Source organism: Lissotriton helveticus, chromosome 6 (assembly GCF_964261635.1).
Source record: "Lissotriton helveticus chromosome 6, aLisHel1.1, whole genome shotgun sequence".
Lineage (NCBI taxonomy): Eukaryota > Metazoa > Chordata > Amphibia > Caudata > Salamandridae > Lissotriton > Lissotriton helveticus.
The window spans coordinates 1,960,297,317-1,960,314,926 of record NC_136067.1 but is presented as its reverse complement, the minus strand read 5'-3'; the positions used below and the strand labels follow the sequence as shown (position 1 = coordinate 1,960,314,926).

General features: G+C 43.4%; 1 protein-coding gene across 1 annotated transcript in view; it reads left to right on the top strand.

Annotated features, from left to right (window-relative positions):
- Positions 1–211: 211 nt before the first annotated feature.
- Positions 212–17,610, top strand: part of LOC144763934 (dynein regulatory complex protein 1-like) — a 907,472-nt gene continuing 890,073 nt past the window's right edge. Inside the window, exon 1 of the mRNA XM_078649981.1 lies at positions 212–413. Coding sequence (XP_078506107.1) covers positions 277–413 — 137 coding nt within the window. The 5' untranslated portion in view covers positions 212–276. The remainder of the gene's footprint in view (positions 414–17,610) is intronic.

Genomic DNA, 17,610 nt, shown 5'->3' with positions numbered 1-17,610 from the left:
AACCGAAGAAGCCACATTTTATTAATCCAAAACAATAATTCCAGGCACGATTTTCTTTTGAAGGCCTTCGGGTATAACCAACATGATATCTTTTAAGATGGCCGCCACACTGATAATCATAATTCAATGGATTTTACAAGTTTAGAGCGTATTCCGTTTCGAATCTATTACAAACAACTAGTTGCTAGGCAACCAGATGCCTAAACCGCTTCTAGCAGTGGCTCTGGGCGATAAAGCGACGTGGGGAGAGGGAAGGCGGAGGGAGAAGTGATAAACATGGCGAGTACGGGGCCTGAAGACTGGCAGGAAACCTATGAACCGCCCCCTGCTCCCACCACAGACTCCGAGGACCAGCAGGAACGGCTACTGGCGAGGCGCATACGCGTCGCTGAGCGGCAGGAGGCCAAGAGGAGGTGGGTGGAAGGAAGAGGTCACCATTACCAATGTCCCTTAAAAAACACTTCTACATTACAGAGAGCCAATAGCTACTCGGCCTTCATTTTTAATTGTGTGACAATTTACACTGACTACGAGTATCATTCATTTTCTTAGTGAGCAGAATATAAATTGTAAGACTTTTGGTGCATCAGTTAGGGGGCGAGGGGGTAAGTACCCACCTCATATAATAATCATTATCCTTGTCAGTTGCCCCACTAACATCACTAGGTAAACCTGAGGTCACCCCCCTGATAGCTGTAGTGTCTTGTGAGTTAGTGATGATGAGACCTTTTTGGTTCCTGTTGCTCTGTAGAACAGTGATGCACGCGCTTGGGCATAGGTGATAGAATTCTTGATGTAAAATGTTCTGTTAACGGTTACACACTGAAGAATAAAAACATGTAATATCAAGCTCTATGTGTGATGTGATCAATCAATCAAATTGTCTTTATTCGATCTTCCCGGGGCAGATCATAAAAGATACCCACAGTAATAGATAAAAAAAAGACAAAATACATTATAATCAAACATGCCACATTTTTCTTTTTTTTAAATATAAGCAAAGATATCTTGATATCCAATGAATAAAGTAACAGGGCAAACAGGCTAATTTAGCAGCAAATAAAGTGACAGTGCAACAGTACTGGAACCAGAAATCACAGCAAAGTGGCAAATGAGTAGACATTTATAACATTTAGCATCAGTGATGAGCAAATAAAAAATCATTTTCAGAGGGGTGATTACTAAAAAAACACTAGAATACATTTTGTAACAATGAAAGCAGGGAATTAATAGCAACGATGAATACATAAGACTTTTCAAATACAGTAATTACTGGAGTCACTAAAGTGCTTTTGTATCAAAACAACATACTCTTTCTCTTGGCCAATGTGCACTTCAGAAAACTCACAACTGCAACACAGACATTACTGTCATTGAGTTGCTGGAGATAATAAGGGGCCACTTTACACTTACAAAATGTATATCTGCCCAGTAATGGTAATAAGAACCTCCTAGTAAAAGGGAGATAAAATTGGCAGAAAAAAACTCGAACAGTTTGACTCGTTTGCTCGTCACATGGACAGATGGCAACAGTTTCAAAAGAATACTGGCCTAGAGGGAAATATTTCATCCAACAAAACGACCCCAACCTGAATCTTGTCAGCAGGTTTCTTTTCATAAACATTTGTCATGCATAATAAATATGGAGCAATTGAGGGGGATGATTGAATGAGGCAATAATCTCTAACTGAGGGTTTAATTACTTCTGATAGTTCCCTGGAGGATTGCTTGTGTTTACGAAAACTATAATCCATTTGCTGTTCCCATTACCAATTGACCCTGGGTGCTCAAACAATGAGGCACACCCAAGAGCCGAAAAGCAGGTTTTGATATATTGGAGTCAAGGGATGGACGGGTCATGGGCACAACTTAAACAATCTCAAATAACAGCCCGTTTAAAATCAGCTTCTTTGTTGAACCAGATTGAACACCAGATTGCTAAAGGGGCAGCATTGATTGTATCGTGGGCATAGTCCATGCCTAGCTTTAGATGGAGGGAGAAATGCGGAGATGAGGGGGTGTGGTGGTGAGCCTCAGCAAGGCCTACCAGTGCTAGGGGTTCTCCCTTCTCTGCACAGTGTCCTCAGACCAATAGAAAGAAGTTGGCACAGAAGCTGGAATAGAAGACTGAGTTTATTAAACCTCATGAGGTGAACCTACATTCACACAACACCCTTCGTTAGTGTATGAGGTAGCACACTGACTGGAAGGAGCTTGGTCCTTTTATACCCACACAGGGGCTCAAATGAAGGCGGTACAAGTACAGAATGCTGGTTTCAAATACATACAAGGTCATACAGAGAGTGTGCTGGCAACAAGTGGGAGGGGCTGACAGTTAGCTAATTCTGGTGGACACATCCTGACAGTTACAAGTTGGGGACAGCTGTAAGCTCAACTGAGCATGTGCAAAGCAGAAGAGGCTAAATATATCTCGTCTCTAGGCAGATTTCAAGAGCCGTTGACAGGAAGGTAGGACAGAGCACATGGCGAGCACATGGCAAACAAAATGGCTGCCAGAAATACAAATTGGATTCCACACAACGGACAAGATAGTCTCTAAATGCAAGATGTCTTTTGCTAATGCTTAACCTAATCGCTGCTAAATTACAACAGGGGAACCCCTAAAACTCGACGACAGAATCTGTTCTCCTCTATCTGCATTGTGTGTGCACCCCTGCAGCCCCTGATACCCATTCCATACGTTAAGATCGGAAGGCATTTACGATTGTAGATCCCTAATATTGGAGCAATGGGCTTTTTACCAATAGACATTGCAAGCTAGAAAGTGGTGCCTACAGCTTGTGTATATTGGGATATCCTGTTTTTTACACAAGTAAGCCACAAACAGCCTTCCATCGAACTCCAGACCTTGGTAAGGCAAGGAACTAACCCTCTCCAGAGGTTTACCCTCTATGCTTAGACTACGGGTTTTAGTATTTTTTGGGCCGCATATCATTGTAAAGGTTTTCTTGTAGTTTGGCTCTAGGCCCAGGTCTTTCATGAAACTAACATAGCTAACGATAAGGTTTTTAAGATGCTCGCAGTCCTTGCCAGAAGGACTGCATCGCATGTGATGTGATCATTTACATGTCCCCGGGCTAGGGAGGATGCTACAACTGGCGACGTGATTGAGGGCTTACGTCAACCCCACGACCCGAAGAAACAAGAGCGCCCTCTCGGAAAATATGCAAACTGCTAGTGCATGCCACATGTGCCTCAATCAAAGTGGAAATTGACGGTTAGCGTATGTGGAGTCAAAGTGCCACTCCAGCCAGTGCAAGGCCTATGAAAAAAGTGAAGGCTTTACATAATGTTTGTTTGTTATTGGCTAGAAAGTTGCTGGGAAAGTCGAGACAAGAGATACTGCGCCACCGCATAACACTGAGCTGTCATTTATGCAGTATGATAACGCTGACGGCAGCAACAACCAGGTACAGAGCAGCGCCAAAGGCAGTGATCGCCGAGTGCAAGGAAGTGCTAAAGTGCGGAACATATTTCCAACACTAAGAAACGCTAGAGGCAGCGACAACCAGGTGAAGAAAGTGCAATGGGCGTCAACAGCTAGGTGCAAGAAGATGCTGTGAGTAGAAGCAGATAAATGCAGAGAATCATTAGAGATGGCGATAACCTGATATATACAGAATGCATTCACGCTTACGAGAATCTGAGTAAAGAGAGTCATCATACAACAACATTTGGGCAAAGCAACCCAAATAGAAACCCAGAGGTTGTGAATATGGAACCGATGATCCCTGAAGTGGACACCACAGGTGGTGTCAGGTGTGTTCTACACAACTCGAAAGTCCTTCAGAAGTTTAAAGGCTCCAATGGCATGCAAAAAGAAGCCATACAATCTCAGAGTGGACATAATAATGAATGATGCAGGTCCAGATGAACAGCATATACTCCCAACAGTAATGGCCTTAACTGGTTATGATGCCGCTGCATTCCTGAAACTACTGCTTCCATTAGATACAGCCAAGAAAAAAAATATTGGCGCAAGATAGACTGCCTGGTTTTGAATCATTTTATGATTTCATTGATGCACTGGAAGAAGTAGATAACAAAAAGATAAATAAAATACCTCACAAATCTTGCAGGTGAAGGAGTAAAGGAAGTGATAACAAAATACCACAATCTGAAGAAGTCTCTTATCAGCTAATAAAAGTGTCCCTCAATATCCAGTTAAATCCAATGATTACGAAAAATATATTTTCAGTCAAGAAAGACAGAAAGCTGGTGAAACGGTCTACGAATTTGTTGAAAGACGTGATATGCTTATCAAACAATACCAGTTCGATGAGTTTAATGATGAAGAAGCTATTCAACTAAGAGTCATAGAGGGTTGCCTTTCTGATTCCTCCAGACAACTTATTCTGAGAGAAACACTGAGCCTGAAGCAAGTCCTAACAACTGACAGAGCAGAGGTATGTGCAGACAGATAAGCTGCTGACATGGAGGGCAGTGGAGCCCAAAGTGAGCCAGTCATAAATGTGAAGAGCATGCAGCAACAGAAAGCTGAGGGACACGAAGTGATGCCTACAAAGAAAAGGTTGTGTTTTCAATGTGAATTTTCCTTTCCACATGAAGGTAAATATCTGCCATTGGACAGATATGCAAAGGCTGCAGGAAAGAGAACAATTTTGTTATGGTCTGCAAAGCAAAGGAAAGATCAAGGGTGTTATGTTGAGGAAACAAAATGGATTCCAGAAAGTTCAAGAGACATTACCGTCACTCCCACAATGCCAAGCGACAACATCAGATGTGGCAAGTAGAAACTAAATGACATTGATTGTCGTAAAATTCCTCATCTAAAAGTTCATCATCGTCATTGTCGAGCTACAGTGAGGAAGATGGATGTGTGATGTCAATGTCAACCACTGGACAATGTGCGCATGTAGGAATTAGCTTATTGCAAGGAAGAGTGTCAGTCAAAACTAGATTGACAAGTGAAAGTGCAAAATTCATTTGGACATTGTCCCAAAATCACACTGAAGGTGAATGGGTGCTCCATACCATTTATCATAGACAGTGGTGCTTCAGCAAACATTATGCCAGCGGAAAAGTACAATGATCTGTTTCCAATGCCCTGTTTAACCCCGTAGAAAATCAAAATGTATACGTGGGCTGCTTTGACACCAAATCAAAGTTAATGTTCATTTATTGCAACTGTGAAGCATAAAAAGATGAAAGTACAGGCACCAATTCATGTCCTGCCAGGCACTTCATGGAGTGCATGTTTACTCAGTTTCAGCAATGCTGCTGATATGGGGCTGATTTTGTAAACTGCAAAGTCAGTACCTATCATGAGATAGTTTATCCGTTTCCATCTTTGTTTCATGAACTAGGAAGACTTAAGACAGTGTAAGCGCAACTTCACATAAATGAGGACATTTGTCCTGTTGCTCAATGACGTAGTCGAATTGCATTTAATTTACTAGAGGCTGTTGAGAAAGAATTTGAGACACTAATGAAGTATGACATCATTGAGAGATTTACTGGTCCAATGCCCTGGGTATTACCCATATTGGTAGTGCCCAAGAAGGAGCTGTGCGCATCTGTGTTTACATGCACCAAGCGAACAAGGCGATTGAAAGAGAACAACATCAAGTTCTGCACATTGCTGACATGATTACGCAACTAAATGGTGCCAAAGTCTTTTTCCACCTCAATTTGAACAAAGGGTATCACCAACTCAAACTGGAAGAAAATTGAAGGTACATTACTACCTTTTCGACTCATGTTGGGCTGTTTAGATATAAGGGGCTAAGTTTCGGAGTATCGTCAGCTGCCGAACTCGTTTAGGATCTAATTCATCCCATTATACAGCCATTCAGAAATGCTTTCAATTACAGTGATGGCATACTAGTTTTTAGGGCCAAATGAAAGGAACATGATGAAGCCCTTTCACAGGTGTGTTGTATGCTCATTGGTGCAGGTCTCACTTTAAATGCAGAAAAGTGTGAGTGTCATAAAACAAAATTCAAGTTCTTCACTCATATCTTTTCTGATGGGTGAATGACTCTGAATCCATATAAAGTACAAGCCTTGTCATCCACTTCTCCTCACAGGATGTAACCATGCTGCGATCCTTCCTTGGTGTGGCAGTTACTGTTCAAGGTACTTTACCACTGTGAGTGCCCCATTGAGGGACTTATCAAAATGAAATGTTCCATTTAGTTGGTCACATCACTGTGAACAAGGTTTCAATAAAATCAAACACGCCATTGAGAATGCAACTTAAATAGCATACTTTGATCCAAACTTGCAGACGGAGGTTGTTGTTAATGCTAGCCCTGTGGGGTTGGGTGCCATCCGTGCCCAGCACACTGATCATCCAAATATCCCAAGGCACATTGTGGCTTGTGCTAGCAGGAGTTTGTCATCAATGGAGTGTGCCTATTCACAACCTGAAAAAGAAAGCCTCTCCGTGGTGTGGGCTTGTGAACATTTTATTTTGTACCTGCATGGGAAGCATTTCATGGTTGTCACCGACCACCAAGCATTGCTCACCATTTTCGGCAATCCTACAGCCAAGATATTCCCTCACATTGAGAGGTGTGGGTTGCAGCTGCAGGAGTATGATTATACAATTGTGCATTATTCTCACATGTACCAATATTGTGTAATCAATCAAGCAATCAGAATTTTATAAAGTGCAGCACTGTCACCCAGAGGGGTATCTGGGTGCTCTAGGGGCAATGTCTCAGTTGAAGAGCCATATCTTGAGATGCTTTCTGAAGTCTGCCAGGGAGGGTGCTATTCGAAAATGAAAGGGCAGTCCGTTTCGGGCCTTGGCTGTGATTTAGGAGAAGGCGAGGCCCCGCTGAGGCAAATGTGGGGGGTATGCGCATGGACTAGTAAGGAGGAGGCATATGTCTTAGGGGTAGGTGAAAGTTCAGGTTGATGTATGCTGGTCCTTGATAGTGTCAAACTCTTTAGGCGTGCATGAGGATCTTCAACTGGCATCTCTTCTAGATGGGGAGCCAGCAGAGGTTTCTGAGGTGGGTGAAGTGGATCTGTGTGGGGAGGTACATGATGAGTCTGGCTGCAAAATTTTGTATGGTCTGGAGTCCTCGGAAGTGCCGGGCCCGGATGCCGGCATAGAGAGCGTTGCTGTAGTTGAGACGACTGGTGACAAGGGCCTAAGTGATGGTTTTCCTGGTGTTAACTGTGATTCATCTGAAGATTTTGCAGAGCGTCTGAAGGGTGTGGAAGCAGGATGAGCTGACTGCGTTGACTTGTCATTTATTGGTCGAGTTTGCGGTCGAGGATGAAGTCTAGATTGCTTGCATGTTCAGTTGGTGTGGGTGTTGGTCTGAGTTCTGCTGGCCACCAGCTATGGTCCCATGCGGAAGTGTTCTTTCAGAAGATGAGTATTTCTGTCTTGCCGAAGTTGAGTTTAAGGCAGTTGTCTCTCATCCAGTTGGCTATGTTGGTCATGGCTTCGAAGAAGTAGGTTCTGGTGGTTGAGGGTCTTCAATGAGCGCGAGGAGGAGTTGAGTGTTGTCTGCGTATGAGATTATGGTAAGGCCATGGGATATGATGATGTCTGTGTGTGGGACCATATAGGTAATAAACAGGTTCGGGCTGATACTTGGGGTACACCGTAAATGATATCTTTGAGTTTGGAGGTGAAGGGCGGCAGCTGGATGCTCTGAGTGTGTACTATAAGGAAGGAGGTGATCCACATGACGGCGTTTTGTTGTATGCCGATGTTGTAGAGTCTGTTGATGAAGGTGTGGTGGGAGGCAGTGTTAAATTCAGCAGAGAGGTTGAGGAGGATCAGGGCCACAGTCTCTCTGTGGTCGAGGTGGGTTCTTATGTCTGCAGCGGCGATCAGTCTCTGTGCTGTGGTTGGCGCAAAATCCTGAACGGGAGGCTTTGAATAGGTGGTTTTGTTCCAGGTATTCAGTGAGATTATCGTTGATGGCCTTCTTGAGCACCTTGGCTGGGTAAGGGAGCAGGGAGATCGGTCGATATATTTTTTGTTTGCTGGTGTCGGCGGAGCGTTTCTTTAGGAGGGGTCCCCTGCAGGTTCCAGCTTTCCAGGAAGACCACTGTGGAGATGGAGGAATTGATAATGCTGGTGAGATCCCTGCTAATTGATTCTGAGGTAGAAGAAATGGTGGGAGTGGGGGACGATGGGTGACCCAGAGGGGACGGAAGACATGATGGCTGAGGTGAACTGCGTGGTGAGCAGAGAGGTGGTGATCGTTCGGCTTGTGTGCGATGGTTGATTGTGGTTGAGGCAAGGGGGTTAGGGGTCAAAGTTGTTGTAGATGGTGGTGATCTTGCTGTGGAAGTAGTCGGAGAGCATGTCCCAGAGTTTCTAGGAGGGGCAGATGAAGTTCATTGTTGGCGATGCAATGGTGTCAAGTGGTGCCATGGTGTCATGGTACCATTTCTAAAGCGGCTGATGCTCATGTTAACTTCATAGTGAAATCCAATACCTCTGCTGCCATATCAGTAGTACAAATTATTGCTGCCACAAGCACTGACAGAGATTTGCAAATCCTCAAAGACATTATTACTCATCAATCTTGGAAGAATCATGCTCAACCTCTTCATGATGACCTAGAAGTCCAGAAACTCAAAAATGTGCCGGTAGAACTTTCAGTTACTCCATAAGGCATTATATTACAATGCTTGAGAATTGTCATACCTGAGAGTCTCAGATATTGAACTGGCACATGAGGGACATCGTGGAATTGTTGATACTAAATGAGCTCTACGGCACCAAATGTGATTCCCTCTTCTTGATGAAAGAGTTGAAATAGAATTAAGGGCCTGTCATTTGTGCACCTGCTCGTCAACCAAAACCACCCCACAGCCATTAAACAAATCTGATCTCCCAAAGCATGCATGGGAGAAGATTGAAATTGATTTCTTTGGACCCCCTGACAATGGATTTCATCTACTAGTCATTATTGATGAATACTTCCGTTTTCCCAATGTGGAAAATCTGTCATGAGCTACTCATGACAGAGTCATTGAGATATAGAAAGTATTTTTGCAACATGGGGTGTTTCTTCGATTTTGAAATCTGACAATGGCCTGCCTTTCAATAGTCGTAAATTAAGCGATTTTCTCACTCATCTAAATCTCAAGCATCAGAAAAGCATACCTCTCTGGCCACAGGTGAATGGTGTTGTCAAGAGCTTTATGCGCACCCTCAAGAAGACCATTTAGTGCACTTCGCTGAAAAAGATTGAACTCAAATCTGTTCTTCAGTCTACGCTTTGTGCATAAAGGTTAACTCTCCATTCTAGCACGGGTGAAAACCTGCCCTCTTACTGTTTGGGAGAGTCATAGGAACCGAATTGCCACAGTGGACCAATGAAAGATCTATTGACATTGCTGAACTTTGCACTACTGATTCATCACACAAATTAAAAATGAAGACCTATGCGGACAGAGGCTTCTGTGCTTGGAGCACTGTGTTCAAAAGAGACGACCTAGTCAATGCAAGTCTGATGCTCCTTTTGATGTTGACCTACTGAGGGTTGCAACTAGTAAAGGACACATGGTCACCTGCGCACCATCGTGAAATGTCTGTTATATGAGATTCTTCACATTTCAAGCACCTGCCTCGATATTTAACAACTCCAGATGTCAGAAGTAAGGCTTATCCACCTGAGACTCCAAGGAGCCAACAATTTCACCAGTGTCGATATTACCAATGTCAGTCATGGACACTTCTCTTATATCTCCTCAGCCTCACAACACAAGATCTGGGTGATTGATTCAAGCACCAAAATGACTTATATGAGAATCTGTAATGTATATATGTATTATTTGTACTTTTGATTTAACAAAGGGGCAGATGTACTGTCTTGTGAGTTAGAGATGACTGACCCTTTTGGTTCCTACCAGCCTTCGTAGAACAGCGACGTAAGTGTTTGGGCATGGGTGATAGAATTCCTGATGTTGAATGTTCAGTTAATGTTCACACGCTGAGGAATTAAAGATGGGTAATATGAAGTTACTTGTGTGGATTGATCATTTACATGTACCCAGGCTGGGGAGGATGCTACAATAGCTATGGGACATATCAGACCTGCTTAATTTAGAGGCAATCTGTAAAATATTTATGCAGTGCCAAAACAGTAATACAGCCAACACAATGTACAAAACAGAGTACATTGTCATTACTAAAATAACACCAAAAACAGCAAAAACCCAATGAGGAAAGTCGGAAATGTTAATTTTTAAAGTTTAAACTGAAAATAGCACCCAGAAGCGTTAAGCGGCAATTACAGTCAGCTGGATGAACTTGTCCAGTACATAGGCACAATTCATCCTGTGATTGATACAGAAACCAGGTTCGACCTGATCAGAAGATTTACCTTTGGATTGAGTCTCTAAAAATGGAAGTCAAAAATCTTCAGCTGGGCAGAGCATGATGCTGGGCCAAGGAGGGCTCCATTATGTAGGATAGCCGTTTGATGAAGTCCCAAAAAACGCAGACTTTTTGCTGGAAAGCTCAGAGAGGTACAAATTTGACATTCGCGCTCAGAGCAGGAACCTTGCCATCCGTGTATTGGTGCTTTCAGCCGGTGAAGATTTATTCATTCGGACGTTGCCACTTTTTTGGAGGTTGGATTGTTTGAGTTGGGCAAGTCTGCAGGCTACAGCCAAAGAGGGCTCCCCAAAGCCATATGCCTTCGCTGCAAAGGTCCAGCTAAAGAGGATTTGCTGCTCTGGTAAAGCTCGGAGCGGGAGAAACCTGACTCTTCCGCCCAGTGGCAACGCATCTTCATTGGATCAGCTTGGCAGGTTTGTACTCCGGAGGTCTTTGAAGTCATAAAGCTTCCTAGGTTTCAGGGGTGAAAGGAGGAGTATGCTTTGACACTATACAAGAGCTCAGGACCTTGGGGGCAGCTCTTGGGGTGTAAAGATTCATTCTAGCAAAGGCCAACAGCAGGTTTCAGGGCAGGTCCAGTTGGAACTGGTCAGATGGGCAGTTACAAGAAAAAGGCCACTTGTAGCTTGTGGTGTCCCTGTCGCTTGAATAGGAGGTCAGCCAACTGACGGTTGGTGTCACTTCTTGGTCCTGGATACAAAGGGATACAAAGGAGTGTAGGCCCAGTTCTTCAGGAGTCTTCACAGTTGACAGACAGCAGGTTCAGTATTCTTCTGATTCTTCCACAGGGCCAGTAGTGTTCTGAGCAGGGTACTGGGGATTCTACATTTATCTTTCACACAAAGAAACTCCTGGGATTCAGGAAAGACAGTATAGAGAGTCATTCACAAGAATCACAGTTTTCAGTATTTTTCCACTTTTAAAAATAAATACAGACAGGAAACAGATTGTTTTTCATCTGTATTTATCTGTAAACATCAGTACAAATGGAAAACTGGAAGCCTTAATTTATTATGTCTGGAGATATAATGGCAGCTAGGTTATTATAACGATGTTAGTAGCACTTACCAAATTAGTGCCACCGACTGCCTAAATTATGATGAGATGTGTCCACCACAAAAGTGTGTGTATAACATCAAAGCATAAATTATCAACAAGGTCCACCTTACGTAGAGTTAGTGTATAACCAGGTGTTCATGGAATACACAATGTGTGTTAAAATACCCCTCACACACCAAAAGGGCCCTTGGTGTCATGCTTCATCATTGGGGTCTTTCCGCCCCGCTGCGGGACGGGGCAGTGCTGCGACAAGCGACTACGCTGGAGCACCTTTTATTTTGAGAGTGCTATGTGAGTGAATGGGAGTGAGTGTCAGTAGGGTCAGGGGTGATAATAGATAAGTGAAGTTAAAAAATACCTGGCCTAGTGGTAGAAAAAACTGGTTAATAAACACTGGCTGGTATTGTTAAAAAAAAAAGTGAAGCGGAGAGAAAAAGTAGTTTAATGGACTTACTCTCCTGTGTGGGTCAACATGTTTCGGGGCCTCAAGCCCCTTCGTCAGGACCGGAGACTGATCCCCCTGTCACTCACTAATGTTTTACCACAAAAATATATGGTGTATGTACTAAGAATGATCAATGTGTATAGATATATTTTATAAATCTATGTATTCCTGGCTATATCAGTAATGCTGATGTAATATGCCTGAAAAGATAAGAGCATACAATTAGAATTGCGCAGTCCCAGAGCGCAGGACTAATAGTCACCTGTGAGGGAAAAAAACTAACAAACACACATATATAAAAATATGGTACATAGTATCCAAGTCTGTGTTGGTAAGTACCCTGTAAGTGAAGTGCTAAGGATCAAAACAGTACCACTACAACACATATCATGAACTCTACACAAAAAGTCAAGCATTCATTCTGGTTGGGATACATGCTCAGGATGTTTGGAGTCAGTGCCCCATGAGCCAGCTCTGGAGCGAAGGGTAAAATGAGGATCCAAACTGTGAATAGGGAGAGAGAGGGAATAAAAGAAACAGTGTTTTCTAGATCTAAATAGTTGGAGCTGAATGATTCCTAATCTCAAATTAGGGATAGAGCAGAACTCGGCTATTCCATTCGGCTGTGCCGTACTCACTTAACCCCCAGCAACGCAGTGCTTCCTCCTTCGTCCGTGGCTTCCGTGATACTGAGAAGCTGGGGAGGTACGCCTTATATATGTTTAGGTTAATGGAGTAATTGGGAGTTAATAGACTTATTGGTCTCACCCGGGACAGAATTGGCCCGCGAGATCCCGTTCAGAAACGTTGTTTTTCGGCGGAAATTATTGTCAGGCTAGTTTGTTATTGAGGTACCATTTATCTATCGTGATTCATCCCTGTTAGGTCAGCAGAAAGAGCCTGGGTGTACCGCTAATGAATCTTGTTTAACCACACTTCCAAATGTGGTGCGGAACGAAAATATCGTCCGCTCTGGGTTTTCTGTTTGTGCGCATGCGCGGTGAAGAAATGCTTGCCATAGTAAACACGTGCGCGTTAGAGTTCAGCGCGCCTGCATGTATGACGAGTCACTGAAAAATGATCTACTGCTGTTAATGGACACGGAGTGCATTGAGATACAATGCGCCTGTGTATATAAAGTGTGCTAGTTTTCAGTTACGATGTTGGAGGCGATTTCACTTAGAGATATGAAAAATTGCGACATCTCCGTGAAAATTTACCCTATGGGCAATTCCTTCGCTTGCGGCAAAACTGCAGCGACATTAGAGACTTCAAAACCCAAGCTGAGGACTTGGAACGCAAACTACTAGACCGAAACTATCCAAAAACTGTTGTCAACAAAGGCCTAAAAAGAGCAGGCAACAATAACAGAGAGGCTCTGTTAGAACCAACAGTACAAAAAGAACCTGATCCACGCCCTATATGTGTCACCACGTACAATACTAACTCGAACCACATCACAAAGATTGTGAACAAGCACTGGAAAATGCTGAACTGTGGGAAACTCAACTTCCCAAAACCTATGTTCTCACACAGAAGGGGCAAGAATCTTAAGGATATGTTGGTCCACACAAGACCTAAAGATCGCACCAATACTGATCAGAGGAAATTAACAGCTGTCAGTGGACACCACCCTTGCGGCTCATGTGCGTCCTGTCAATACACGCAAAAAAGTCGCAATATCACCTTTTCAAACCAGTCCACTTGGGAGCAACGCTCCTTCACGAATTGTAACAGCCGCAACGTGGTCTATTTGATCACCTGCCCCTGCCTGAAAGAATATGTAGGCATGACCACCAGGCCAGTAAAAGTCCGGATGAGCGAACACCGTAGCAATGTGCGCTGTAAAAAAACCACAACTAGAATGGCGACACACTATGTAACTATGGGTCACAGCATCCATGATTTGAAATGGACAGTAATAGAGGCGTACAGTAACGACAAGGACCTCCTATCAAAAGAACAACGCTGGGTGTTCCGTCTAGGCACTCATATGACAGGCCTCAATGACGAAATACCTTGGTCCCAGCTGAGAATCTGAAAATAACTCCTGTCTACAAAACTGTCCACCACCTCTTTCACAATACCCATTGAGTGGGTTACCAGTCAAATACACTCTGATTCATGATGCATTGCGATAATATCCATTACCAGCTGTGTATCTATCTATTTATAATTCTGATTCATGATGCGGTGAAAATATCCATTACCAACTGTTTTTTTATCCATTTATAACTTTATAAGTACTGCCCCCACCTCTGAAATAACAACAGGGACTTTTTCTGTGTGTTATTTAAATTAAATTTTTCATATCTCTACGTGAAATCGCCTCCAACATCGTAACTGAAAACTAGCACAGTTTATATAAACAGGCGCATTGTATCTCAATGCACTCCGTGTGTCCATTAACAGCAGTAGATCATTTTTCAGTGACTCGTCATCCACGCAGGCGCGCTGAACTCTAACGTGCGTGTGTTTACTATGGCAAGCATTTCTTCACCGCGCATGCGCACAAATAGAAAACCCAGCCCAGAGCGGACGATATTTTCGTTCCGCACCACATTTGGAAGTGTGGTTTAACAAGATTCATTAGCGGTACACCCAGGCTCTTTCTGCTGACCTAACAGGGATGAATCACGATAGATAAACGGTACCTCAAAAACAAACTAGCCTAACAATAATGGCCACTGAAAAACAACGTTTCTGAACGGAATCTCGCGGGCCAATTCTGTCCCGGGTGAGACCAATAAGTCTATTAACTCCCAATTACTCCATTAACCTAAACATATATAAGGCGTACCTCCCCAGCTTCTCAGTATCACGGAAGCCACGGACGAAGGAGGAAGCACCGCGTTGCTGGGGGTTAAGTGAGTACGGCACAGCCGAATGGAATAGCCGACTTCTGGTCTATCCCTAATTTGAGATTAGGAATCATTCAGCTCCAACTATTTAGATCTAGAAAACACTGTTTATTTTATTCCCTCTCTCTCCCTATTCACAGTTGGGATCCTCATTTTACCCTTCGCTCCAGAGCTGGCTCATGGGGCACTGACTCCAAACATCCTGAGTATTTATCCCAACCAGAATGAATGCTTGACTTTTTGTGTAGAGTTCATGATATGTGTTGTAGTGGTACTGTTTTGATCCTTAGCACTTCACTTACAGGGTACTTACCAACATGGACTTGGATACTATGTACCATATTTTTATATATGTGTGTTTGTTCGTTTTTTTCCCTCACAGGTGACTATTAGTCCTGCGCTCTGGGACTGCGCAATTATAATTGTATGCTCTTATCTTTTCAGGCATATTACATCAGCATTACTGATATAGCCAGGAATACATAGATTTATAAAATATATCTATACACATGGATCATTCTTAGTACATACACCATATATTTTTGTGGTTAAACATTAGTGAGTGACAGGGGGATCAGTCTCCGGTCCTGACGAAGGGGCTTGAGGCCCCGAAACATGTTGACCCACACAGGAAAGTAAGTCCATTTAACTACTTTTTCTCTCCGCTTTAATTTTTTTTTTTTAACAATACCAGCCAGTGTTTATTAACCAGTTTTTTCTACCACTAGGCCAGGTATTTTTTAACTTCACTTATCTATTATCACCCCTGACCCTACTGACACTCACTCCCATTCACTCACATAGCACTCTCAAAATAAAAGGTGCTCCAGCGTAGTCGCTTGTTGCAGCACTGCCCCGTCCCGCAGCGGGGCGGGAAGACCCCAATGATGAAGCAGGACACCAAGGGCCCTTTTGGTGTGTGAGGAGTATTTTAACACACATTGTGTATTCCATGAACACCTGGTTATACACTAACTCTACGTAAGGTGGACCTTGGTGATTATTTATACTTTCAGGAGAGGAGGACGCGCCCACCTTGGTGTAGTTCAGCACCACCTCTTCACTCCCTTTTTTGATATTTTTTCTAACATCAAAGCATGGCATTCATACAAAATACACAAGCTTACCTGCAATTGTTGGGGCTTGTCCCTTAGCTCGAGGGACCCCGGTGTGGGACTCTAGGTGCACTCTATCCTACGATGGGCATATAGGTAAATATTCATAGATAGAACAAGCATTTGCAGGGCAATCAGTCTCGAATTTGTGAAAGTAAGAGCTTTTGGCATTGTAAATGGTATTGTTTTTTACTAGAGGAGTCTAGTGGACTAGGAATGAAGAATTAACACTGGAAAGAGAGACAAAGCTGCGGCACTGCCTAGAGGACTTAGAATGAGGAATTGCCTCTGGGACTAGAGAAGCAGCTGCAGCACTGTCTAGAGGACGTAGAATGAGGAATTACTAACTATTCCAGCGTAGCAGCTAGCAGCACTATGTAGAGGACTTAGAATGAAGAATTACTGACAGGACCAAAGAAGCAGCTGCAGCACTCCCTAGAGGACTTGAAATGTGGGAATTGCTGACGGGACCAGAGAATCAGCTGCATCACTTTTTAAAGGACTTAGAATGAGGAATTACAGATGGGACCTGAGAAGTAGCTAGCTGCACTGCCTAGAGGACTAAGAATGAGGAATTACGCACAGTGACCAGAAACACAGTTGCAGCACTGCCTAGAGGTTTTACAACGGGGGAGTTACTGACGGGACCAGAGAAGCAGCTAGCAGCACTGTCTAGATAGAGGGCTAAGACTGAGGAATTACTTGTTTCAGCCTGCTATCGTTCACGAAGGGAAACAAGAAAAAGAGCACTTGAAAATGGTCAAACCCGGGCCTCTTCAGAGAGTATTTTGCCCAAAAGTTCCAGTGAACAAAGTCAGCAGATACCACTGGGGGTTGGGCACAGGGGTAGGCCATAGGCAGGTGAACCACAAAGGGAGGGAGCGTGACCCAAAAGTGGAGGGGCAGCAGTTCAAAGTAGAGGCGTCCACCTGATATATGTAAAGCCCTCTGCTACGTGATAATGAAAATGTATACTACTCGGTGTAGGATAAGCTTGGAGAATCTACGGAAGATTCTGGGTAATACAATGTTGCCCCCCACGAGTTGCAAAATAAAACAAGCATTTGTAATGCAATCGGTCTTGCATTTTTTAAAGTTAGAGCTATTGGTGCTGTAAATTATATTGTTTTTTACTATAAGAGTCTAGAGAACTTATAATGAGGAATTACTGACGGGACCAGAGAAACAGCTAGCAACCCTGCCTAGAGGACTAAGAATGAAGAAGCAAGTAATGACTGATGCACATGCATGGTCATATTAGATGGTTCACAAATATTTCTGGCTAGCACTTCTTTAAAGTACATGTTAGAACTGGGGGTCTCTAGCTGAAAATGGTATACACCTTTGACCAAATAGGGACCATTGCTTCTAAGTCAGGGAAAGGGGATTACACTACTGGATAACCCCTGCTCACCCCCTTGGTAGCTTGGCACGAGCAGACAGGCTTACTACAGAGGCAGTGTGTTAAGCATTTGTGAAAACATACAATAATGGAGTGAAAACAGTACAGATGGACACAACACAGGTTTTAAAAAAATAAGTATTCTTTATATAGACTTAACAAGACCACAAACGACAAAAATCCACAATACTGTACTCAAAATAGACTTAAAGATGGTCGAAGTCACTTACTTCAAGTTGATGATAAATGTAACATGTTTCTCCCAAAAGTACCTTGATGCGTAACGCAAAATAAACAAAAGGTTCGCAGGGAGGGCGATGCGTCGCTCCTCAATGCTTGCGCAGAGTAGGGGATCCTACCAA